This window comes from Polypterus senegalus, chromosome 1 (assembly GCF_016835505.1).
Source record: "Polypterus senegalus isolate Bchr_013 chromosome 1, ASM1683550v1, whole genome shotgun sequence".
Taxonomy (NCBI): domain Eukaryota; kingdom Metazoa; phylum Chordata; class Cladistia; order Polypteriformes; family Polypteridae; genus Polypterus; species Polypterus senegalus.
Window position 1 is genome coordinate 185,166,207 of NC_053154.1, and position 27,034 is coordinate 185,193,240.

Below are 27,034 nucleotides of genomic sequence, written 5' to 3' on the forward strand. Positions count from 1 at the left end.
CACGGGGACACAGTTGGAAACTTGTTAAGGGTAAATTTTGCACAAACATTAGGAAGTTTTTCTTTACATAAAGAACGATAGACACTTGGAATAAGCTACCACGTAGTGTGGTAGACAGGAACTTTTTTTTTTTTAGGGACTTTCAAAAATCAACTTGATGTTTTCTTGGAGGAAACATGTGGATAGGACTGGCGAGCTTTGTTGGGCTGAATGGCCTGCTCTCGTCTAGAGTGTTCTAATGTTCTAATTATGTAAAATTAGCTTGTATTTCACTAACAGACCAGGTAAACACATGTGTGCTGCATTGTATTTTAAAGTTAATAATTATAAATTTTAAATTCTCCAGGGCTTAATAAATGAAAAATAAATGAAAGAAGTAAACACATTTATTTTTCCTACTATACTAGCCAAAGTATTGGAAGTGTGTATCCAGATGCTCATACATATCATTTATTGTATCTTTTACCAGTTTATACATAGACAATTAAAGATTAGATTAAAACTGTAAAGTAGGCATTAAACTCCTTGCATAATGTAATTTTTATTGGGTTGTTCATGAAGTGAACTATCCCTGTTACTTTTATAATGGCTGTCTTTTAACACTAGAATTCGTAAAAAAAACTAAACTAAAAAAACTCGTAAATCCGGCCCACCTTAAATCCGTTCGCACCTCTCCGCCAGCGTCTTTTGTCCTGTAAATATGTCGATAACAGCAAGCAGCCTGCTATCCCATCCCCCCGCCCACCGCCGCACTTCAATTCACAAAGAAGTTTGTCAGTGCTCAGTGTTTATCTTCAAGTGAAGTGCTGGAGCTTTATAGGGTAAAAAAGTACATCGTCATTTGGAATACATACATTTCATGTGTGTTCAGTGTCATCAACAATCTCTGTAAAAAAATTGTTAACACAGAAATGTTTTTCATGTTTTAATAATTGCCAAAATGTAGACATAAAAATATATAGTGTATGAAGCTTGAAATACAAATATGAAATAAACACTTTCACAAAAGGTACAAGTATAACAAAACAAGTGCACTTTTATTCATGAATTTAACCGAAGAAAAAAGAAAGCAGGTTACGGTAGGCAGTTGATACGACAGCTTGCGTGGTGCAATGCTAAGAACTGCTGCCTTCCAATCAAGAGGTTGCGGTTTCGATATCAGCTGCTTCCCGAATTTACTATTTTGAGTAGTGAGCTGCTCTTATTGTTTATATCATACAATAAAAGCATACATTTGATTTGCATGTGTACATTTATAGTACTTGTCAAAGTTTTTTTTCAGTTTTATTCCGTCACATTCAAACTTCCACACACCAAATCGGACGCTGTTTTCAGATAAAGACGCGGTACAGACTTGTTTTGTTACACCCCCTCTTTATTTGAAAACCGTGTCAGATCTTGTGCGCGAACGAGACTGGGGAAACTGTGGATGTGAGTGTTGTGCGTGACTGAGAATGACTGTGGATGTGAATTTTTTTTTTTATTCAGTTTTATTGTTGAGTGTTCCTGCTCATGCTGAATTAGTATGCGCCTTCTGATCCATGATGTCAAAGCTGCGCTGACAAAAAAAAGAGACAGGTATATATGACATTTGGAATAATTCATTTTATGACCTGTATTGTACATTTCAGAAAATATTGTTGCACTAATGCAACATTATATTCATTTGCATACCTTCATGCAGTTGTAATCATGACGTGACTGTATAATGTGTGAAGCCTGAAGTCCAAATATCAAAGAAACACTTTCACAAAAGGTATAAGTATAACATAACAAGTGCACTTTTATTCAAGAATATAAACAAAGAAAAAGAAAGCAGGTTATGGCAGGCGGTTGATACGACAGCTTGCGTGGTGCAATGCTAAGAACTTCTGATTCCCAATCAAGGGCTTCTGGGATGGATGCTGGCAGCTTCTCAAGTTTACCATTTTCAGTAGAGAACTGCTCTTATTGTTAATATTATACAATAAAAACATACATTTTACTTGCGTTTGTAACAGTCGCTGTAAATGTATAGTACTTGTCAAAGTTAGCGTCTTTTTTTTTATTTTATTCTCTCACGTTCATGCTCCCCCAACACCTCCCTGCCACCCTGACAGAACAGATTTATCCATGTTTATGTGTCAGCTTTTATCCCACCACTTCTGAGAATTCCCTGTAAAACAGCGTCAGATTGGTGGTTTTTTTTTTGGGGCGGGGTTTTGCAGGATTTACAAGTTTTCTCGTAGGCTCCGGTAATTCTAGTGTTGAAGGTAAACACAGGCCTGGTCAGTGGCACTTGAAATATGAGCAGCTACCTTGGAAAGTCATTGAAACAGGAACTTGTGCTTCACAGAACTGAATAATGGTGTAGGTGGTTTATGTGGATGCCTAGGAAAACTGTTATATTAGTTTGTGTTCTTATGTTAAAATTCTAAATGTATCCTTCCTTTTATATCTTTAATGTGCTGTAGCAAGTAGTGACTTGGTGTATAAGTGGATTTCTTTGTCAAATTGACAAAGAAATGTTGAAAGGGACTCTGTCCCCTGATGCAAAGTTTAAACAGGTTAAGATGTTGAAACTGACTGCTCCAGTTAATAAACTGTAGTGTGATCTAAGGCCATCAAATTTTCCAATTATTTTAAGCTAATGGTAAAGTTATTAAGAAAAACATTTTCAGTTTTATAATTTTAACTTTCTGCTTCCTGTGTCTTTTGGAGGTTTCTCTTTATTCTATGACCGTAACCCTGCCGTGTCTACTAAAAACTCTAGTTAGTGCTCTACAATATCTGCAATGATGCATGAATCTGTACAATCTTTTGGCTCATTTCCATTCTGCATTTGCAGATGATGTGGAGTTTTTATCCTCATTGAGCTTGATGTTCCCATGTTACTCTAAAAAAAAATGTTTAAATGTTTAATTTATATTTGTCCATTTGAACCTATTTGAATGTAGTTATGTTCACATTACAATGTCAAATTGGACAAAAAGGATATAAAGCAAACATTAATTTAATACTACATAATGCATAGTGTCAGATGTCTGGGGTGGCAACCCAGCCGGGACGCCCATGAGGACCGGAGGAGGGCCTGCGCCTTCCCCAGACCATGTGGGGACGACCGCCCTGGTTGTGTTGGGGACCACGGGTACAGAGCTTGGAAGCTCAATCCTGTAGGGGCCCGTGGTTGCCGCCAGGGGGTGCCCCAATGTCTAGAGAGCCCTGGACCGGGTGTGGCGGAAGTGCTGGGGGGAAGAGGATCGGGGACACCCGGAGTGCTTTCGGGTACACAGCCGGTGCTTCCGCCACACAGGGGAGTGTCGGCGGAGGCTTATCAGGAAGCACCTGGAGCTCATCCGGGTGTGGTTAAAAAGGGCCACCTCCCTCCATTCGATGGCTGGAGTCGGGTGGAAGAGGACAGAGCTCGGAGGAGAGGAGTGGAGGCAGACCAGAGAAGTGAAAGGCATTGGACTGTGAGGCCTGGACTTAAGGGGTGATTGGTGCTGCGGCACTGGGTTTTGTGCACTTTATTGTAAATATATATATATAAATAGTGTAAATAAACGTGTGTGGTATAATAACATCATATCTACCTGTCTGTGTCCGGGCTGTACCCCACATCATTTCTCCATTAGAGATTTCTGCAAAGAGCAACCAATTTTTTGTTACCTTTTTGCAGTTATCTGCCAACAGATACTTTATCTTTTTTACCAAAGTATGTTAGCTTTGGCTGTGTGGTGCTGCTAATTTTGCAATTCATAAGTGTGTATGTGTGTTATGTGTAATTTTATAATGCTTCCATAGTGCCAAACCTTTGGCTGCTTACACATGATTAGAAATTATTTAATGAAGTTCAAAAGCATGTGTGTATGATAATGGTTAAGAGAAAAATATTTACTTATAGTCAACAAGCTAACAACCGCTTTCATTTGAAAATTGTGAAAAATGAATGATATTGAAAGAAAAAAATAACTTGCTCTGTGATAAAATGATGTTATGCCTACAAACTGCTGGAAACAAAACATTCTTCAAATGTAGCAAATGAAAATTTTAATTTTCAGCAACTTTTATTTATGTTTTATAGAAAACGATCTTTTGGGGCTACTTCTGGTTTTAAAAGAAAGGTGCATTATATTCAGAAAAACTTACAATGAGCCAATTTTGTTCAATGTCATCAGTGTGTTTATTTTTTTAGGATTATAATAAGACTACCTCATTTTATTATGATTGGTCGAGCATTTCACAAGTTATCAGTGCCACAATTGAATAAACTCATTCATACATAAATCACAATGGAAATGGTAAAATTGTTGTACAGTATTCATGAATGCCTAATGCATATAAATTAATTTGTTAGATCTCTGCCTTGGCAGCACCTTTTCTCTTTTTAAAATGATGACTCTTTCAGTTGTTAATTGTGTGTCCCCTAGTGTTTCCTCGATATTAAAATCTTCACTTTGGTATTAATGCCAGCTTTGGCATCTCAGAACTAATATCAAAATAATACCAAAGTAAATAATGGACAACTTTGAATTTCCCAAAAAATAAAATGCAAAATCTGGGTGGCCTGGCGCCCTGCCTGGAGTTTGTTCCTGTCTTGCGCCCTGTGTTGGCTGGGATTGGCTCCAGCAGACCCCTGTGACCCTGTTTTAGGATATAGCGGGTTGGATGACTGACTGACTGATAAAATGCAAAATTAATTGAAATTCAATTGAGTGGACATGGTTATAAGGGACACTGAATGCTAAAGGGCAGCAGTACTTTTGGGGGATACATTAAAATTTAAAAGTAACTTACTTATAATACTTACAAAGTAAGTTTCTCAGTTAAAATAATGTTATATAGTTACTTATTATATGCTTGCTTAAAAATATCAAAAGTGAAAGGGCATACCTCTTCTTAACTATGGCAACACCTTGGAAACAAAATACTTTCAATACCTTCTCCAGAAAAGTACAATACCAAAAAAGTACTATGCAGGGAGGTCTGCTACTCATGTTTCTTGCAACTTTCATCCATCCTTTTACTAAACCTGCCTTGTCCTGAACAGGGTCACAGAGAAGGAACCTATCCCAGCAAGCATAGGGCATAAGGCAGGAACAATCCCCGGAAAGAGTGCCAGTCCATGGCAGGGCACACAAACACTGAAAACTGCAATTTGACAATGTGAACAATAAAACGTTTTTTATTTTTTTAATTTCTATAAAACATGTAATGAAACATTTGGGCATTTGCAGGAACTGTAGCACCACTTGGCTTGGAACTGAGAGGGACATGCTGCGTGTGAAGCTATAGACACCCCTGGGCAGCATGGTAGAAGCAGTTGCTGAAGAAGCCAAAAGTCCCTTTTATGGCCATTCATCAGTAGTTAGCATAAAGTGGCTAAATCCATTTCACCATCTCTGATACCCAGTCAGATTTTGGGGGTTTATTGTTCATCTCATTCCTGGATTTATTGTTCTTTTTTTCTAGTCTTCTAGTCTTTACTAGTCTTCTTAATATGACTTTCTTTTTATCTTGTTATCAAACTTTGCTATTACTAAACCTTTATTGAATTATAATTTTAGGTGTTATTAATCAGGAAATAAGGCTTGTAGAAGTAGGTTTTGTACCTCTGTGGAAAGTCCTCTTTAACACCATGGCAAAATGCCTCAGCCAAAAAAAAAAACCCCTAAAGATATATCTTTAATAGTATCAAGGGATTTGTGAGGGATGGAACTTCCTGGAAAGTGAAGTGACATCTGGTGGTTCAGACTCTCAGGAAGAGTATTGTTCAGTTTGTGCAACAGAACAATGTAAATTCTTATTGTGTATAAATTATTATTGTTCATAACATGAGCAAATATCAGTGCCCACAAGAAATGGGATAACTGTCAAACCCCAGCACCTGTTGTTAGTAATCTGTACAGTATGTCTCAATCCCAGTACCTACATTACTTACTTTGACTCTGAAAAAGAGGCTACCAGGCATGCCAGTTATTTTATAAGATCTTGTCGTGTATACTCTAAACATACTCCATCCTAGAAACCATTTTGGTTTTGTGCAATTATTATTCCACTCTCTCAAACAGAGGCTATATCGAATCAACATGTGCCAGAGGTGCAGGATACCTTGACAATTGAGTGTATTTAAGTATTTTTTGCTTATTTAGAGATGTTCATGGATTAATGTTCATAACCGTTGGTGGTGGTGATTCAGTTTGCCAAGTCATTCCAGGAATATTATTTAGACTTTTTTATATTATTTTTCTAGAATGAACCTGTTTAAATGAGATTATAGTTTTGCTCTGCTTTGACTATGCGGTTTTCTTTTTTTTCCATTAAATTTTAAAATTATAACCCTTTTAATTATTATTTCCCAATTCAAATTAAGCGTTATTTGACATGGGCCCCCATTTCCAGTCTCATGTGCTGCTATTAATTATTACCTTAGGGCAAATTAAATAGGGCTCTTCATGTCCTGAGTTCTTTGCTGAAGTTTTGATTTACACCACTTTTCAAGGTTTAATGTTTTGCTGGTTGCTGCTGTTTGTATTCCTTGTCTTAGCTTATAATGTTTATGTGATTTAGTGTTTTGTATTACAGATTTTGTTAGAACATTAGAACAATATAGATGAGAACAGGCCATTCAGCCCAACAAAGCTTGCCAGTCCTATCCACTTATTTCTTCCAAAAAAACATTGAGTTTTGAAATTCCCTAAAGTCTTACTGTCTACTACACTACTTGGTAGCTTATTCCAAGTGTCTATCATTCTTTGTGTAAAGAAAAACTTTCCAACTGTGTCCACGTGGTCTTGATGAACTAATTTTAAAATAACAGTCTTGAACCACTGTACTAATTCCCTTCATAATTTTAAACATTTCAATCATGTCACCTCTTAATCTTCCTTTGTTTAAACTGTATAGGCTAAACTCTTTGCCCTGGAATCATTCTAGTCGCTGTTCTCTGGACCTTTTCTACTGCTGCTATGTTCTTTTTATAGCCTGAAAACCAAAACAGCACAAAGTACTCCAGATGAGGTCTCACCAGTGCATTATAAAGCTTCAGCATAACCTTCTTGGACTTGTACTCCCACTTGTCATTATGGGGTGTTGTGTGTAGAATTCTGAGGAAAAAAATGAATTTAATCCATTTTGGAATAAGTCTGTAACATATCAAAATGTGGAAAAAGTGATGCACTGTGAATACTTTCCAGATGTATTATATGTAGGTTTTAAAATAAGCCTCGAGGAGGAGACCTTGGAATAGTCCATTGTAACAAAACGCAAATAACATCTAAAAATTTAGGTGTTTTTACATCCTTTGAGGCATTCATTTTAAATATTAAAATAGATTTCAACACAATTATAGTGCTAGTCTACAGACCACAAGGGCCATATTCATTGTTCATGACTGAATTTAGCAACCTTTTATCTGATTTGGCTATAAATTATGATCACGTAGTACTGATGGGGATTTTAATGTACACATTGATGTGGAAACTGACACTTTTAGCAAATGTTTTACTTATTTGTTAAATTCAGTAGGATTTTGTCAGAATGTCAAAGGTCCAACTCATAATCATAACCACACATTAGATTTAATTATAACTTGTAAAGTTGAAATTCAAAATTTAAATGTTACTCCATTAAGTGAAGTTATTTCCAATCACTACTTAATTAAATTTGATTTAGTCCTGCCCTTGCCAGCTCACTCACAGATTAAAACAAAGACAGTGCGACATCTAGATTGTAATTCTGTTTCAAAATGTATAGATACTTTGAGTAAGTTAAGTGTAATTGTGGAAAACCATTTAGATCAGTTAACATCAAATGTAAATGTGGAAAACAATTTAGATCAGCTAACATCACATTATAATGTGACCTTGAGAGATGCTCTGGACACAGTGGCTCCCCTTAAAACAAAAGTGATCAAAGCACATAGAAACTCTCCCTGGTTTAATACTCAAGCTCTTAAATTAGAGTGTTGAAAACTGGAGCGCAGATGGAGAACGACAAAGCTACATGTCTTTCAAATTACATGAACGGAGAGTGTTAAGAAATATAAAAAAGCCCTCTTTAAAGCTCGCTCAGAATACTATTCTACATTAATAGATAGCAATAATAAAAATCCTTGGGTACTGTTTAGAACAGTGGCTAAATTAACAAATGGAAATTCAGATCTACAGTGCAAAATACCAACAGATATTAGCAGTACAGACTTTATGAACTTCTTCAATGAGAAAATTAAAAATATAAGATCCCAGATCTCAGCATCACAGTACAAACCAAATACTAGCTTAGCAGACCCTGCCTCACATTGCATTCAGCACTTTAGTAATTTTAATCCTGTAACTGAGCAGGAAGTCTTAACTTTAATTTCTAAAATGAAGCCCACTACTTGTTCCCTAGATCCAGTGCCAACAAAACTAGTTAAAATTCAATGGATGCTCTTGCAGCACCTATTCTAAACATTATCAGTAGTTCATTATTGCATGGCACAGTGTCAGTCATTAAACCATTACTTAAAAAGTCAGACCTTGTCCCACACATACTAAATAATTATAGGCCTATTTCAAATTTACCATTTCTCTCTAAAATACTAGAAAAGTAGTTGCCAGTCAGCTTCAGTCACACCTTGCGCATTACAATTTATTTGAGAAATTCCAGTCTGGTTTCGCACTGGTCATAGTACAGAAACGCACTAACACGGGTTGTAAATGACATTCTGATATCCTCTGATGAAGGAAACTCCACTGTAATTATGTTGTTGGACTTAAGTGCAGCATTTGACACCATTGACCATTCTATTTTACTGCACAGGCTAGAAAATGATGTTGGGCTTACAGGCACTGTGCTCACTTGGTTCTTATTTATCAAATCGATTCCAATATGTACAGAAATGTGCTGACAGTACTCCATCATTATACACAGAAGTTGAATATGGTGTCCTGCAGGGCTCAGTACTGGGACCTTTACTGTTTTCACTTTACATGCTTCCACTGGGATCTCTCATTAGGTAACATAATGTTAATTTTCACATGTATGCAGATGACACCCAGTTATACCTTTCATTTAAATCAAATGAAGTTTCTCCGATGTTGTCTTTAATTAGTTGTGTTAGTGAATTAAAGGAGTGGATGAATGAGAACTACTTGTCTTTAAATACAGATAAAACAGAGATGTTAATTGTTGGAGGGAATGACGCTGATCACAGCAATATTTTGTCATCATTTAACTCAGTTGGAATCCCATTAATTTTACTGAATCAGCCCGCAATCTAGGAGTTATCTTTGACTCTAGCATGTCATTTAAAGCGCATATTACAAAGTTGTCCAAAATATGTTTCTTTCATCTTAAAAATGTTAGGAAATTAAGGGCTTTCTAAATAAACAGGATTCTGAGAAATTAATTCATGCATTTATCTCTAGTAGGATTGACTACTGCAATGCGGTGTTCACTGGATGTTCAAACTGTTCTTTATACAGCCTCCAGTTAATCCAAAATGCTGCTGCAAGAATTATTACAAGAACAAGAAAATATGAACACATAACTCCAGTTCTTAAATCCTTACACTGGCTCCCAGTTAAGTTTAGGGCAGATTTCAAAATCCGCCTTTTAACATATAAAGCATTAAATGGCCAAGGTCCGGCTTACTTGTCTGAACTTATCATGACTTACAAACCTGAGTGCACATTAAGATCTCAAGATGCCGGTCTGCTTATGATTCCAAGGATTAATAAAATAACAGTGGGAGGTCGAGCTTTTAGTTACAGGGCCCCTAAACTGTGGAATGGTCTGCCTGCTTATAAGAGATGCCCTTCAGTCTCAGCTTTCAAACTGGCTGAAGACTCACTACTTCAGTTTAGCATATCCTGACTAGAGCTGCTGATTAACTGTACAGACTGCATCTCTGTTGTTAGTCATTAGCACTAAAACATAAGTAACATGATATTATAATTTGAATACTAACCCTCACCTATTCTGTTTCTCTTCTCGGTACTCAAATGTGGCACTTGGTGCCACGCCCACCTGCCAAGTTGTTTGCCTGCCTATGGTAAAGTCATCCCTGATGGAGGATCACAGGAATCATGGGAAAGAGGGTCCTTTCATCGATTAGCGCTTTTCAGCTGGAATGGCCAAATGGGGAGGCAGCTTGATGGATGAGGTCTCCAGGACTCTAAAAAATCCAAATCATATTATGTATATCATCTACTGTTAAATTCTACTCCGTACTTCTAAAATTTTTATTTTATACTGTATTGAGGATTTGTTCTGTTCTGTGTATTGTACTGTATTGTATTGACCCCTTCTTTTGACACCCACTGCACGCCCAACCTACCTGGAAAGGGGTCTCTCTTTGAACTGCCTTTCCCAAGGTTTCTTCCATTTTTCCCTACAAGGGTTTTTTTGGGGTGGGGATTTTTTCCTTGTCTTCTTAGAAAGTCAAGACTGGGGGGTTGTCAAGAGGCAGGGCCTGTTAAATCCCATTGCGGCACAAAGAATAAATTGTGTTATATTGTATTGTCATTTAAAACTTGACATAAAAACATCACAGTTGCACTTATATCTATCTATATATATATATATATATATATATATATATATATAAACTGCTTAAAAATTAAAGGAACACTTTGAAAACACATCAGATCTCAATGGGAAAAAGAAATCCTCCTGGATATCTATACTGATATAGACTGGGTAATGTGTTAGGAACGAAAGGATGCCACATCGTTTGATGGAAATGAAAATGATCAACCTTCAGAGCCCTGAATTCAAAGATGCCCCAAAAATCAAAGTGAAAAAATTATGTGGCAGGCTAGTCCATTTTGCCAAAATTTTATTGCAGCAACTCAAAATTGTACGCAGCACTTTGTATGGCCCCTGTGTTCTTGTATACATGCCTGACAACATCGGTGTATGCTTCTAATGAGATGACAGATGGTGTTGTGGGGGATCTCCTCCCAGATCTGGACCAGGGCATCACTGAGCTCCTGGACAGTCTGAGGTGCAACCTGGTGGCATTGGATGGACCAAAACATAATGTCCCAGAGGCGTTCTATTGGATTTAGGTCAGGAAAGTGTGGTGGCCAGTCAATGGTATCAATTCCTTCATCCTCCAGGAACTGCCTGCATACTCTCACCACATGAGGCCAGGAATTGTCGTGCACCAGGAGCCACTGTACCAGCATAGGGTCTGACAATGGATCCAAGGATTTCATCCTGATACCTAGTGGCAGCCAAGGTGCCTTTGTCAAGCCTGTAGCGGTCTGTGTGACCCTCCATGGATATGCCTCCCCAGACAATCATTAACCCACCACCAAACTGCTCATGCTGAATGATGTTACAGGCAGCATAATGTTCTCCATGGCTTCTCCAGACCCTTTCACTTCTGTCACGTGCTCAGGGTGAACCTGCTCTCATCTGTAAAAAGCACAGGGCACCAGTGGTGCATCTGTCAATTCTGGTATTCTATGGCGAATGCCAATCGAGCTGCATGCTGCTGGGCAGTGAGCTCAGGGCCCATTAGAGGGCATGGGGCCCTTGGGTCACCCTCATGAAGTGCTGGAGGTCATTTTGTAGGGCTCTGGCAGTGCTCATCCTGTTCCTCCTTGCCCAAAGGAGCAGATACTGGTCCTGCTGATGGGCTATGGACCTTCTATGGCCCTCTCCAGCTCTCCTAGAGTAACTGCTTGTCTCCTAGAATCTCCTCCATGCCCTTGAGACTGTGCAGGTAGACACAGCAAACCTTCTGGCAATGACACGTGTTGATGTGCCATCCTGGAGAAGTTGGACTACCTGTGCAACCTCTGTATGGTCCAGGTATCGCCTCATGCTACCAGTAGTGACACTGACTGTAGCCAAATACAAAATTAGTGAAGAAACAGTCAGAAAAGATGAGGAGGGAAAAATGTCAGTGGCCTCCACCTGTTAAACCATTCCTGTTTTGGGGGTCATCTCATTGTTGCCCCTCTAGTGCATCTGTTGTTAATTTCATTAACACCACAGCAGCTGAAACTGATTAACAACCCCCTCTGCTACTTAACTGACCAGATTAGTATCCCATAAGTTTCATTGACTTTATGCTATACTCTGATTAAAAAGTGTTCCTTTAATTCTTTTGAGCAGTATATATATATATATATATATATATATATATATATATATATATATATATATATATATATATATATATATATATATATATATATATATATATATATATATGAGTAGATGGTCACTTGACTCTAGTGGTTCAATCACCTTATTAAACTTATTTTAACTTATTACAAAATACTAAATCCAGACAAGCTTCACCCCGTGTTGGTGCAATAACATAATGTGTTATTGATTACAGTCACTGATTACTTTTAAAAACTTGTGCTTCTCCATCTGCAAGGTTATCCCAGTTAATATTAGGATAATTAAAGTCCCCCATGACTAGGGATGCACGATAATTTTGGATTTATATCTGTATCGGCAGATAATGGGCTAAAATAATTTTATCGGCATCGGATCGATGACTAAATTGGACCGATAATTCGAACCGATATTGATGACGCATTCACTGTGTTCCAGATGTGCCAGACCTTTAGGCGACGCTGGGCTACTGTGCGGAAACGTCTGCAGTGTGGAAGTTTTTCAAAGTGAGTGAGAGGGACATAAAATATGCCATTTGCAACACTTGTTCGACTAATGTTTTGCACGGAGGGACCAAAGTGCGAATTTGCAATACCACCAACTTAATTACACACTTGAAGACACGCCATCCTGACAAATATACAGAATTCCTCAGAGCAAAAGAGGAGAATCCTGCGCCACCGCGCACAAAATCAAAAACTGCAGTTGCTCAACGTGTTGATCAGTTACTTGAAAAATCAAAGAATTTTGATAAAGATAACCCTAAAGCTCAAACAATTACTGCATAGGTGATGGAATTTATTGCTCTGGACGATCAGCCATTTTCTGTTGTAGAAGATACAGGATTTCGAAGGCTGCTTGACCAGATACCAAGTCGCCGTTTATTTTTTTGACATAGCGCTTCCAGAGTTACATAAGATTGTGGAAACTCATGTGCACAAACTCCTTGCTGAAGATGTCACAGCCATAAGCTTTACAAATGATATATGGACATCTGATATGAGTCTATTAGTATGCTTAGTTTAACTGCTCAGTGGATCGACCGCAAGTTTGAATTGCAGAAAGCAATCTTGCACACCCAAGAATGCTCTGGATCACACACGGGTGCTGCATTCTCTGTTGCGTTTAAAAGAATGTTTGAAACATGGAAAATACCCAAACAGAATGTTCATGTAGTATTACGAGACAATGCATTCAACGTTGCAAAGGCTATGCAGGAATGCGGGATCCCAAGTTTGCCATGGTACTGTATGGCTCATACTTTACAGCTTGCATGAACGATGGCGTACTATCCCAGCGCAGCGACTCAGATACAATAGCGATCGGCAGAAAAATAGTCGGTCACTTTAACCATTCACAATTAGCCAACTCGCGTCTCAAAACTATACAAACTGAAATGGTATGCAGCCGAAAATGCTTCAACGAGACGTTTCGACTAGATGGAACAGCACATTCTATATGCTGCAAAGCTAGCTGGAGCAGAAAAGAGCCCTTAGGGCTTATGCCTCCGATTTTGAGTTATCTGTAACGCCTAATCAGTGGGGTTTGATCGAGAACATAATCACATTCCTTGCTCCATTTGAACAACTGACAAAAGAAAATTGCCAGTCTGAAGCCATCGCTTCTAATATTATTCAATCAGTTAAAGCTTTAAAACGACTGTTGACTAAAAGCGCTCATGCTGACTTCGGAGTTAAAACCAGTAAAAGCGCTCTCTTGGATACTGTAAACAATCTTTTCATTGAGATTTACACAGAATCCATGTATTGTGTTGCCACTATTGTAGACCCAAGATACAAAGGCCGCTATTTCGATGCAGATGTAAAATCACTGGCACTCGAAATGTTGCAAGCCCAGATGGAACTTGCATCGAACGAATTGCAAACGAGTGGATCACAGATAGATGCTTCAACACAGAAAAAGGCCAAGAAAAATGACGAGGTGGTATGCACGCTCTTCGAAATGTACAACGAAATTCTTGAAGAGAACACATTGCTGCCTCAGGAAAACAGCCAGATGACAACAGAGGTGAGTTAAAAAAAAAAAAAAGCTCTGTGGAGATCTTTACAACATTGTTTTAAGTAAATAGCTAGGGCTGTTGGATCGAATATCACTATTCTAACATAATTCGAATGTGTAAATAAAAAAAATCTTTGAAGGCAAGAAAGAAAAACGGCAATCGAATGGAAAAGAGCGGTTGTTGGTTTTACCTTGCACTAACTTTGGCTTCATGTTACTTAAGACGTGCTGGACACTATTGTGGGATTTTACAGCTCTGTTTTTGCATGTAACTTTTTAGGATCAGCCTATACGTGTTTCTAAACTGTTAACCCATATTGTTATTAGTCATTAGTTAAACAGTCGGCATCTTCTGTGTTAAACACACCCATTTTAAAGATCGCTAGTTTTCATCAAGTGACTGAGCCAACGCCTATACTTCTTTGCTTCATATTTTTATTCGGTGCGTGTTAACTAAATACAGTAGTTTCATAAATAAACACAAACTCGTTTTACATTTTTTTGTTACTTTGAAAAATGCTGTCTACTAATAATTGATTATACATAAAATGCTTAACAGACCTCAACAAAGGAACATTTAATACACTTGTTTCATTTGTAAAACACTTAAAGAGTTTACTTTGTTTGAGCAATCACTGGCAATTTTGTTTGTTTTTCTTTTGAACATTGTCGTTAGAAAGTGCCAGTGCGATGCATGTCTTATTTCTCTTTGCGTTGCTTTTTGTGGGAGAGCCAATCACATTCATGGAAGCCACTGTTTTCACCTGAGTCTCTTAAGCAATAATGATCAACTTTTAAGCAGATCATGATCTACAGTGAAAAGTAAAAATATCTAATGTTTCCAAAAACAGCAAATACAATGCATTCAATTCAAACACTTATTTTTAATGTAAGGATTCTAATCTTAATCTGCCAAAATCAAGATCTATCTTTTAGATATGAAAGATGACGCAGAATATAATACTGTATATGTATGCATGCTACTTGGCAGGTGCAGGGATTTCTTTCTGAAGCACCAATCCCGAGGAATGAAAATCCACTGAAATACTGGAACAACTGGAGTCAGTTTCCTACCATTGCCAAAGTAGCACGCAAGTTCCTGTCAGCCCCATATACTAGCGTGGACAGCGAGAGATTATTCAGTTTGGCTTCTAATGTGATCAACGAGAAGAGGCAGAAATGCTCTTGTTCGTTAAGAAAAACCTCCCCACCATGCTTAAAAAATAGAAAAGAATAATAAGCCTCCAGAAAAAAAGTTATTTCATTATTTACTGTTGTATGCTTTTCTGTTTTTTAAAATTATAGATTGGTTAGATTTATTCTTAAAAAGAAAGAAAAAAAAAGTTATGTGGTATTTAATACTGCAGACTGTAAAACAAAGGATCAGATAGCCAGCCAAATGTGGTTGAGCAGAAGCCATTTTAATGATTGTAAATAATCTGCAAAAGTTGTTAGTCTTAAGTGGTACTGTATTGCTTATTTCATTGTCATTGTACATTTTACCATTTTTTCAGTTTTCAATTTTTCGATTATTGTTGAATTTGTTGTATTTGTTCCATCAAAAAGAAAGAGAAAAGTGTTATTTAAAGCAACAACCTGCAAAACTGTTTCCCATATAACCAACAGGTAGCCATCCAAATACGGCAGATATCATTTGTTTTTTTTAATGATTGAATGCGGTGTGCAAAATTGTTATACAAATAAATGTTCACTTTGTCTGTAATTCTTGTCCAGACAGATGAAGTCTCATTTTTCTCTGTATCTTATAAATATGTATATCGGCATTGGCAGAAAAGTACATAGACATTATCGGATATCGGTCCAAAATTCCCATATCGGTGCATCTCTACCCATGACTATATTATCTCCCTGTAAACTTGCCTTTTTCATATTACTAAAAATATGTGCATTGAAATTACTGTCTGAATTGGGTGGTCTATAACACTCCTAAAATAAGACCTCTTCCCTAATACTTTCCAGGCGAAGCCACATGGCCTCACTAAGATGAGGCTCATCATCCAACTGAAGAGGACTTACATTTAAATTCTGTTTGGCATAAACAGCAACCCCACCTCCTTTTCTGCTCTGTCTATCTTTCTTAAAAAATGTGTATTCCTCTATGTTACACATCCCCATCTTTGTTATTTAGCCAGGTTTCCGTTATTGCTATAATATCATAATTATGCTCTGCTACATACAGTTCCAACATACTTATCTTATTTTTAATACTTGTAGCATTAAGGCAAGCTATTTTAAATGTGTTACTCCTACATTTAAATGTTTGCTTAGAATTTACATTACTATGCATTTTCATTTCTACACTGTTGGTTGTTTCTCCATGTATAGATCTAAACCCTTATGTCTTACATTTGTTCCAACATAGACAATGACAACTAGATCCACCCCCGCTCTGGCCAAGAGCCTATGCACCCTTCCAAGGAGTTCCCCTACCAGTGTTCCTGGAAGGCAACACACAGTGCAAGACTCTCTTTCTCTGGAGCACACATGTGCTTCAATCCCCCTAATGATTGAGTCCTAAACTATCACTACCTCTCTTTTTCTGGGAATTGGTTTTGATGTGGCCTGTTGGGGCTCCTCATCCTTGCCTACCACCTCAGTATCATCAGAGATACTGTCCAGCTCCTCAAGGATGTGATTATGGTTTGACTCTTCTAATTCTGGTGTTGATTCCCCTGGACAGTGTGCACCCTTTACCCTATGCCTTGTAACCATGACCCACCTATTTCTATTTGTCTGGTCTGGAATCTCCTCCTACGCCACCTTGGGGGTGCACTCTATCTCTCTAAAGGACACCTGGGCCAAGTCCACCAATTCTCTACTACAATGCAGGCCAGCCAACTCCTCCTCCAGTTCAGCGTCCCTGAGCTTGAGGTGCTGGATAAGCTGGCATCTCATGCAGATGCAGCCCTCATAGATAACTGGCTCCTCCAAACTGTCATCTAAAAAATCCAACATCCAACAGGACCTGCATTGCACTGGCCTCATTATTAAAATTTGCTTCAGGAATAGTAAAACTTCCTTGACTTTTTTTTTCTTAAAATTAAATGATTTAACTTAAATGGTAACACTAAGAATTGTTACAGCTATTTTACACCTTGTCCCCTTAAGCTCCTGTACTGTCCTCCCTCTCAGCTGCCTGCTGTTCGTCCTTCTATGAGGTTTACTTTTCTCTGTCTGTTCCCCTAACTTTGCACTCCTCTTATTCCTTACTTAAAAGCTCTCCACTCACACTGTTTGTATTCCCCATATTAATGAACCCTTATGCAGTCCTGCTTAACTGTTGTACCTCTGGACTGCGAAGAACTGTTCAATCTAAAATAAACAAATAAATAAACCTTTACTACCTTACCTGCGTCTACAGTCCCTTGTGCATGGTTGGCTGCTTACATGCACACCGCTTAGCCTTCCGCTTTACTGCTTTGAAGTCTGCCGGTGCCTTTTTTTCATTTCTTTCAAACTAAGGAATCGCTGTTATGATGTGGTTATTTGCTTACAAATGCCGATATCAGTTACTGCTGGTTTGTACCCTACCTCCTCGATGCTAGTTCAGATACAGATAACAAGAACAAGTTCACGTACAAATACAAGTAACTTTTCCAAGCACACCTCCAAACACCCTTGTGCGGGCAAAAAGCTTTAAAAATTCCTGCATATTTCCTTACGGCAATCAAAACCAAAATGTATTTTTTATTTAACTATCACGCTACAGAAACCTACACGTCAGCATGCCTCAAGCGTCCCACAATAGTAAACTTCGTTGATCTTCAGGATTACAGTTTACATTTGTGAAATTTGTTCTTTATCCTCTGGCTAGTTTGTTCTTTTCTGTCTTTGGCTTTGTGTTTTCTGTCTTAGTTTCCTAGTTGTCTTCCTACTTAGTGCTTAGTCTCCAGTGTTTCATTGTCTTTTCCTTTTCAGGTTTTGTTTTTTTGATCTTTTATTGTTTATTAGTTTGTAAAATGTGAATTACATATTCTTTTTCATCTAGCCTCCTTAATGTTTGTTTGTTAGTTTTTTTCTTATAGTTCCAGATGAAGAAAATGTAGGCTTTTTCTGAAAAGGACTGTAAATAAGCAATCAGCAAATGAAGGGGCTAAAGCAAAAGAGTAGTCAAAAATAGGCTAAGTATCATTAGCAATTCAGCAAATAGCAACACTTACAAAATTTAAAATACAAAATAAATGCAAACAAAATCATGAGTTAAGATTTATTTTAAAGATATGATACCAGTTGCTTTGTGCTTCCTTCTACTCTTGGCTCATTGATGTCGCGCATCTCGAGGTGCATCATATGATTATCAGTAGCTGCAAAAACTGCAAGCAGCATGGTTGTACCCATGTTATAAATGTGACAGGATAGTGGAACCACGGTGATGCAAAATAACAGTAATCAAAATAGTAATGTGAACAAAAAGTAACCCAGGTAAATCACATTACTTGTCATGTAATCTGATGTTAATACGAGGGACGTTCAAAAAGTTTCTGCACTTTTATATTTTCATTGGAAACGCTAAAAACGGAAGGAGGAGAAATTGGCCGTATCTGAGAGTGTTATGTAACTAGTTCTGTCTGGCATGCCGGCTGCCTTGTGGTGAAGATGGATGCCAAACTTATAAATTGCACCAAAGAGGAACAGCATTCTGTCATACACTTTTTATGGGGTCCATCTGTGTAGGTGTGTGTTTATGAAATTGCCTAGTTTCAACAAAGCAAACATCACCTCCCAAACTTGAGTTGATTAGAAGTTTAGAAAATATATGCTAAAGGAATAGGCTTCAAGTCCCTATGACTCTGTAAATCCATTAACGTGTATAATTTTATTGACTATTTGCCATTTTGAAATTGTATCCCTATGTATGCTTATTGCTTAGTGTCTGAACTCACAGACATTCATTTATATTTTAAAGGATGTATTTACTTTTTAGAATTGCTGTAAGATTGTCATGGTAGTATATAATAAAACTTCAGTTAAATTTAAGGTTGATTAATATTAGACAATTTTACTGATAATGAGACCAAGAAATGTGCTTAGAAGCAAAGTGTCCTTATTGTGTCGTGTGATTTCAATGAATGAGACAAACTTCCTGTTTATAACCTATCATTTTAGCACCACATTACTCTTTGACACATTTTTATTTTATGGTTAATTTGTAATACATTTTGTATTAAACATGAAGATTCAGGAAATAGACATTTTGAATCAGCTAAAAACATTACTTTTTTCATTTTGACAGTTGATTAGTGATGGCAGTGTGGTATATGCAGAGGCCCTTTGGGATCATATCACCATGGATGACCAGGAGCTGGGTTTTAAGGCTGGAGATGTGATTGAAGTAATGGATGCTAGCAATAAGGAGTGGTGGTGGGGAAGGATCCTGGACAGTGAGGGATGGTTTCCATCTAACTTTGTTCGGGTAAGTTATGCAGATAATGTAAGTGAATGCATTTATGCCTTGTACTATAGATTCAATGTAGACTTGATCAACTTCGATCAGGTGATTTTGTGCCTATAACAAATTAATCATCTTTATTGCAGAATGCTGTGCTAAAATAAACCTTTTAAGGAAAACACTGTCTTGCACCCAAGAGAAGGGTCCAGTGGCTTCAAGGAAACTAACTTTATTCCAATCAAAACAGGAACAGTTTGTATATTTATTCAAACAGGTGCTACTACTTCAATGCAAACAGACACAGCAAACAAGCAGTGACATGGCTAGGCCAGTGGCTGGATTAGAATGTGCCTTGCATCAATCATTGGGGGACAGACATGTTAAGTGGCAAGGTAACAACCTTGAACTTGCCTCAGTGGGGCTGTGAACCTGCGGTTGTATCAGTAAGAAACCTTCCACAGATGCGTCAACAGTATTTTTGCTTGTAGCACAGTTGGGGAAGATCTCAAATGGTCTCAAAAATTGCACTATATATATATACTAGCAAAATACCCGCGCTTCGCAGCGGAGAAGTAGTGTGTTAAAGAAGTAATGAAAAAGAATAGGAAACATTTTAATAATAACGTAACATGATTGACAATTTAATTGTGTTGTCATTGTCATGAGTGTTGCTGGCATATATATATATTTATATATATATATATATATTTATATATATATATATTGTCACACATGTGCGATTAGGAGGCAGTCAAAGAGCCTAAAGGTGAGTGAAACATCGCGAGATAGAGGGTTGTCACGTGGTACTTACCTGAATCTCTTTTGGTCAACAGAAAACTTGAAGAAAAATAATTCCTCCACTTCCGGATTCCAAAATGGCCGCGACGACGTCACTTCCGGACCACCACGATGACGTCACTTCCGGCTCCATCAATCCACCTCACTTCCGTCCCATCATGATGACGTTGTTTCCGGTTCCTGTTTCCAACGTCACTTCTTGCCAACCATTTCCTGTCCCATAATCCTTTCCTGTATAAAGTCGCCATTTTGACTGGAGAAAACTGTTCATTGTTTTGTTTTTGAGACATTGAATCATTCTTTCTTTATTTGTCTGGACGACAATATATGGGGACGGTCCCCAAAACTTTGTTTTGTGTTGTGTAACATTCTTTTGGAGAAGAATAATCATCACAATATATATACATACACACACACACATATAAACATATATATACACATATATACATATATATACACATATATATATATATAAATATATACATATATATATACATATATACAGATATATATATACACATATATACACATATATATATACACACATACATATTGTGGTCCCTGGCCAGGGACCAGAGGAGGGCTTGTGTCTCCTCGCCCCGATGCTGGAATATCCCGTGTGGACTTGTGGCTTGTGCCTCCTCCAGACCGCGAGGGGCGTCTGTGCTGGTTATGTTGGGGGCCACGGGTAGAGGGCTTGGAAGCCCAACCCTGTAGGGGCCCATTGCCACCGCCAGGCGGCCCAGATGCCTGAGGAACCTGAGCCCAGCACTTCCGCCACACCAGGAAGTGCTGGGGGGAAGACGACAGGGGACACCCGGACGGCTTCCGGTGCGCAGCCGGGCGGTTCGCGGAGGAGTGCCGGGAAGCAGCTGGAGCCCATCCGGGTTCCTATAAAAGGGGCCGCCTCCCTCCAGTCACGGGCAGAAGTCGGGTGGAAGAGGACGGAGCTGGAGTGAGGACTGGAGGTGGCCAGGAGAGATAAAGGCACAGGACTGTGTAGCCTGGACTTGGGGGAATCGGTGCAGGAGGCACTGGGGTTTGTGTGTGCACGGTAAATTGTAAATAATATAATAGTTGTAAATAAACAGTGTGTGGTGAAACTATGTCGTTCGTCTGTCTGTGTCCGAGGCCCAGTCCACAGTGGCGTAGTCGGCAGGATGCTCCGCCTGGTACAAGGCGGGGACCTGCGTTTAAACAAATTTCTGTGGACGGCCCGGCGCAGCAGCGGACCCCACACACTGGCCGCGGGACCGGCCAGCACAACCGGGAGCGTTAACCCCAGGGGCCGCCGCCGGACCGCAGAATGGCCATTCCCGGGTGCGGAGGAGAAAAACCAGACGTTGCCAGAGTGCAGCGGGCTCCGAGAGCTGTCATGAAGGGCGGCCCAGCTGGCGTTGCTACACAGGAGGCCACACTGAGGCAAGGGCCTCGGCATGACGGGATCCGCGAGGTGAGTGCCCTGCCCTGCAGTAATCGGCCCTTCGGAGTAGACTGTACCTTGTTTTCCGCAGGCAGGGACTGTCTGGATCCGTGCCGGTGGCAGGAGCGTGCCGGTCCAGGGGCTGGTGGCAGCGCGGTGGCGGCAGCAGTGGAGGCTGCGAGCGGAGCCGCTGCAGCTCAGAAAATCGCAGCAGCTGTGAAGCTGTGAGGAGGCACGTCACCGCACCCAGAGCAGGGGAGACAAGATGGCCGCGGGCCGGATGTCCCGCCCGCTGACAGGCACGGGATTGGCCGGTGTGTCTTGCGTGCCCGCCGGTGATTGGATGGAGGCGGGACCAAGGAATGCCAGTCTCGTGCCTACGAGAGACCCGATTGGGCCAGAAGGGCTGGCCCACAGGAGACAGGCGGGGAGTGGGGCTGATGGACAGTAAGCCCACCACCGTCTATCTCTATGTGTTCGCCTTTAGCAGAGGTGCTGAGTGCTCTTGCCGCTCGCTTAGAGCAGGAGACGGGGAAGGCGGTCGTGTTGGGAGAGACACCGTGGGAGACGGAGGATCGGCGCGGCGCTGGAACCGGAGGCCGGCAGAGCACAGCGGGGGTGGTAAGTATTGCCGTCCCCGTAAAGCATGTGGGGGGGGTTCGCCGAACATGGCCGTGACTGTTTACTGGACGACCGGCTTCAAGTAGGCAACTCCCCAACAGTTGACGCGGCGGTGCAGACGGCCGGCGAGGCGAGGACATCGAGCAAACAGGGGCTGGTAGGATCGGGGCTGCTGAGTGCCCTGGGTCCTAGCGCCTTGCGCTCCAAGCCCGCAGCTGTCTCCTGTCGCTCTGCCTGGACGCAGAAGGGTCTGGATGTGAGCATTTGCCATGCTCAGACCCAGACTGTCAGGCTGTCCAAGAGAAGAAGGAGGAACCGAAGGCTGAATGCCGGTTCCTCCGACAGGAGGGGACGCTGCGCTGGGTGCGCGCATCCGGACGAAGGCCATCCTCTGCGGAGTCAGAGGAAATCCCCTGGGCGGCTGGGTGAACCGCCTGCGAGAGCGGTCCTGCTGACATCAAAAGGACGGGCATGGAACCTGTGGCGGAGGACTCAAGCAGGCAAGTCGGGGGCTGTCGGAGGGGGCGAGAGCACTGCCGGTACAGAGACCGACAGGACGCTCGGGGTGAGTGTCCTGGCAGTGCTTCTGGCCCTCCTTTTGCTCTTTCTACAGGTCCGAAGCCCCGACGACCGCTGGAGCCGACGTCGTTTGGGACCTGCCCTCCTGGAATGGGCTGCTACGTGGGAGGGCTCCCCGCCGGGAGGCCGATGGTGACCCAGCTGGCGGGGACGGTGGAGACAGGAGCGTTGCGAACCAGAGGGGCACGTTGGCGTCGGAGGGGGTGCCGAAGACGGATGTCCCAGGGTGCCGTGTTGGACCCTGGGGGCAGAGTAGGACCCTCTCTGGGGACGTGCTGCCCTTTCGGGAAGTGCCGCTCGGACCCACGTGTCTTCGCTAGCGGTGGGGGACCAGAGGAGGGCTTGTGCCTCCTCCAGACCATGAAAGGGGCGTCCCATAATCCTTTCCTGTATAAAGTCGCCATTTTGACTGGAGAAAACTGTTCATTGTTTTGTTTTTGAGACATTGAATCATTCTTTCTTTATTTGTCTGGACGACAATATATGGGGACGGTCCCCAAAACTTTGTTTTGTGTTGTGTAACATTCTTTTGGAGAAGAATAATCATCACAATATATATACATACACACACACACATATAAACATATATATACACATATATACACATATATAAATATATACATATATACAGATGTGTATATATATATACACATATATATACATACATATATATATATACATACATATTGTGGTCCCCGGCCGGGGACCAGAGGAGGGCTTGTGCCTCCTCCAGACCGCGAAGGGGGGTCCGTCCTGTTATGTTGGGGGCCTCGGGTACAGGGCTTGGAAGCCCAGCCCTGTAGGGACCCGTGGCCACCACCAGGCGGCGCCCCGATGCCGGAATATCCCGTGTGGACCCCGCCCAGGGCAGGAGCCCGGCCATGACGCCCAGGACCAGAGGAGGGCTTGTGCCTCCTCCAGACCATGAGGGGGCATCCGTCCTGGTTATGTTGGGGGCCACGGGTAGAGGGCTTGGAAGCCAGATGCCTGAGGAACCCTGGAGCCCAGCACTTCTGCCACACCAGGAAGTGCTGGGGGGAAGACGACAGGGGACACCCGGACAGCTTCCGGGTGCGCAGCCGGCACTTCCGCCACACAAGGGCGTGTTCTGCGGAGGAGTGCCGGGAAGCAGCTGGAGCCCATCCGGGTTCCTATAAAAGTGGCCGCCTCCCTCCAGTCACGGGCGGAAGTCGGGTGGAAGAGGACAGAGCTGGAGTGAGGACTGGAGGCAGCCAGGAGAGAGAAAGGCACAGGACTGTGTGGCCTGGACTTGGGGAAATCGGTGCAGGAGGCACTGGGTTTTGTGTGTGCACAGTAAATTGTAAATATTATAATAGTTGTAAATAAACAGTGTGTGGTGGAACTATGTCGTCCGTCTGTCTGTGTCCGAGGCCCAGTCCACAATATATACATATATATACATATATACATATACATATCTACATATATACTGTATATACACACATATATATATATACAAATCTACATATACAGGTATATATATATCTACATATATATATATTAGAGGTGGGACTCGATTAAAAAAATGTATCTAATTAATTAGAGACTATGTAATAATTAATCTTGATTAATTGTATGTAATCACACATGAAAATTTGCCCCAAATCGCAAATGTTTTTTTTTTAATTGAAAAGGGTTTTAGTGGGCGACAGAATCAAATAATAGACATGGACATGAATATGAATGAACTCAAGCTCTTTTAATTTCTGAAAAAAAAAATGCTTTTAAACTGTATTTCAATTCAAAACAGAAACAAAAGTATTATCCCTGGCTAAAATTGGGCAGACTTAAAAATAAAGTGGTATTTTAAGTACTTTAAGTACATTTTCAGAATGGTATTGTCTTAAAATAATAATAACAAAAATTTCAACATAAAGTGCAGTTTTTCTTCTTAAAAAAATAAGGCAGAAACATAAAAGGTAATTTGACCAGCTTCACCTTTAAGCTCTGAGTAACCTTAGCCAAAATTATTTTGTACATTAGGCTAAAACAGTGTGATCATTGAACATTTTGTAATTAGATGTAATTAGAATTACTAATGGTCACGGAAGTCCAATGATCCCCAGTAAGAGCCACAAAGTCTGCTTTCTGTAATGCATCTAATTTTGCTTGCTTTTCAGTGTGCACAAAACCATGCTTTTATCAAGGCTTCCGTCGGGTAGTCTTTTGAAATGAAAAATGAAATTTTTTAGGAACGCGCTTTATTTCGACTCTAACATTTTTGTAGCTCTGATGTGTGCATCAATGTAATCGATGTACCAGGAAATCATGCATTGACAAAAGTTCCCCTTTGCTTGGAATTGAAAGTGTGATTAAATGTGTTATTTTTTAACGCGTTATGGAGTACATGCATCGAAGCTTCTCAGCTGTGCTTGTGCTAAGAAAAGGAAACATTTTAAAAATAACGTAACATGATTGTGAATGTAATAGTTTTGTGACCGTTATGAGTGTTGCTGTCATCAAGGATTTGATTATAATTTCTTTCAATCAGGTTCGTATTTGGACAGTTTGCACAAAACCACTCTTTTATCAAGGCTTCCGTCGGGTAGTCTCTTGAAATGAAATTTGCCACCGATCAGTTTTAGGAATGCGCTTTGTATCCATTATTCATAAAGCTTCAATTGGTGATCTGTCTTTCTGCGTTAACCGCCAATTTTTTCATACGTCACAAACTAAGGGGATGCAAGGGTAAAATGAATTGGGAAGCGCGCGTACATACTCAGTGCACCCCCTCTCGGGAATTGAACCTCGGGCGTCGGCGCTAAAGGCGATTGTGCCATGGCATGTGGTTTGTCTATTTGAGAGTATGTAGATCAGGGTATATATATATACACACATATATATATATATATATATATATATATATATACCCGCGCTTCGCAGCAGAGAAGTATTGTGTTAAAGAAGTTATGAAAAAGAAAAGGGAACATTTTAAAAATAACGTAACATGATTGTCAATATACAGTAATTGTTTTGTGAGTGTTATGAGTGTTGCTGTCATCAAGGATTTGATTATCATTATTTCTTTCAATCAGGTTCGTATTTGTAGGATGTGTTGTGTTCAAATTACATTCCGTGTTTGTCAATCGTTGTAAAGATAACAGGTTTCATTCATCGATTCGTTTCTTACTGCATCAATAAGCAGCTCGTCTTCCTCTTTATCTGAGATGTAACACACTGCATGCACGGGTTTTTTTTTACACTGTCTTCCTTTAGCGGGACATTGATTTTTTCCACCGTATGCTTTGTTTCCGCAGTAGCTGCACTTATGAATATGCTTGTATGTATCACACGCTTTATTTTTTTCTGCCTTCTCAATTGTGTAATTCGGTTTTTGTTCAGCACTCTTTGGAACTGTTGCTTTTTGTCTGTGCACTGCGTCATTTCATGTGAGCCGCTTGGTGTACATGCATCGAAGGTTCCCAGCTGTGCTGGTGCCATCTCGTGCGATGTCCACGGCTGTATTTAATGTTAGCTAAGACCCGGCACTTAAAAGTTTCTCTCGCAGTTTCGCTGAGTTTGTGCCAAACACCACCCTGACCATCTCATCTTCGTCTGCATAAGCACAGTCCTTCACCCGTGAATATTTAGCGGCAGTGTTTCTATTGGATTGCCGCTGACGGATGGCCTTATATGGGCAGGTACTAAACTACAAACGCCAGCGGCAGCCTGTCTATGAACTTAATTTAAAGTGTAGGTTTACATCGTGCTTTGTTTCCGAAGTTGCAGAACTCATGAATATGGTTGTATATGTCACTCGCTCGCTTCTTATTGTTTCGCTGCCTTCTCAATTATATAATGCATGTTTTCTTCAGCGCTTTTTTGAGGTCTTCCTGGTTTTCTATGTACTGCGTGATTACGTGGGAGGCGTGATGATGTCACACGAAACTCCCCCACGCGTTGAAGCTCATCTCTTTTACAGTAAATGGAGAAAAACTGCTTCCAGTTATGACCATTACGCGTAGAATTTCGATATAAAACCTGCCCAACTTTTGTAAGAAAGCTGTAAGGAATGAACCTGCCAAATTTCAGCCTTCTACCTACACGGGAAGTTGGAGAAT

The 27,034-nt window shown here is 40.4% G+C and overlaps 1 protein-coding gene across 2 annotated transcripts in view; it reads left to right on the forward strand.

The window, feature by feature from the left end:
- LOC120536033 (rho guanine nucleotide exchange factor 4-like) overlaps positions 1 to 27,034 on the forward strand; it is a 402,069-nt gene that overhangs the window by 242,736 nt on the left and 132,299 nt on the right. For both annotated transcript variants that reach the window (XR_005635003.1, XM_039764347.1), the window contains exon 4: positions 19,376 to 19,555. Coding sequence is in view for 1 of the 2 variants with exons in the window: in XM_039764347.1 (XP_039620281.1) it covers positions 19,376 to 19,555 (180 nt within the window). In the remaining variant the exon portion in view is untranslated. The remainder of the gene's footprint in view (positions 1 to 19,375; positions 19,556 to 27,034) is intronic.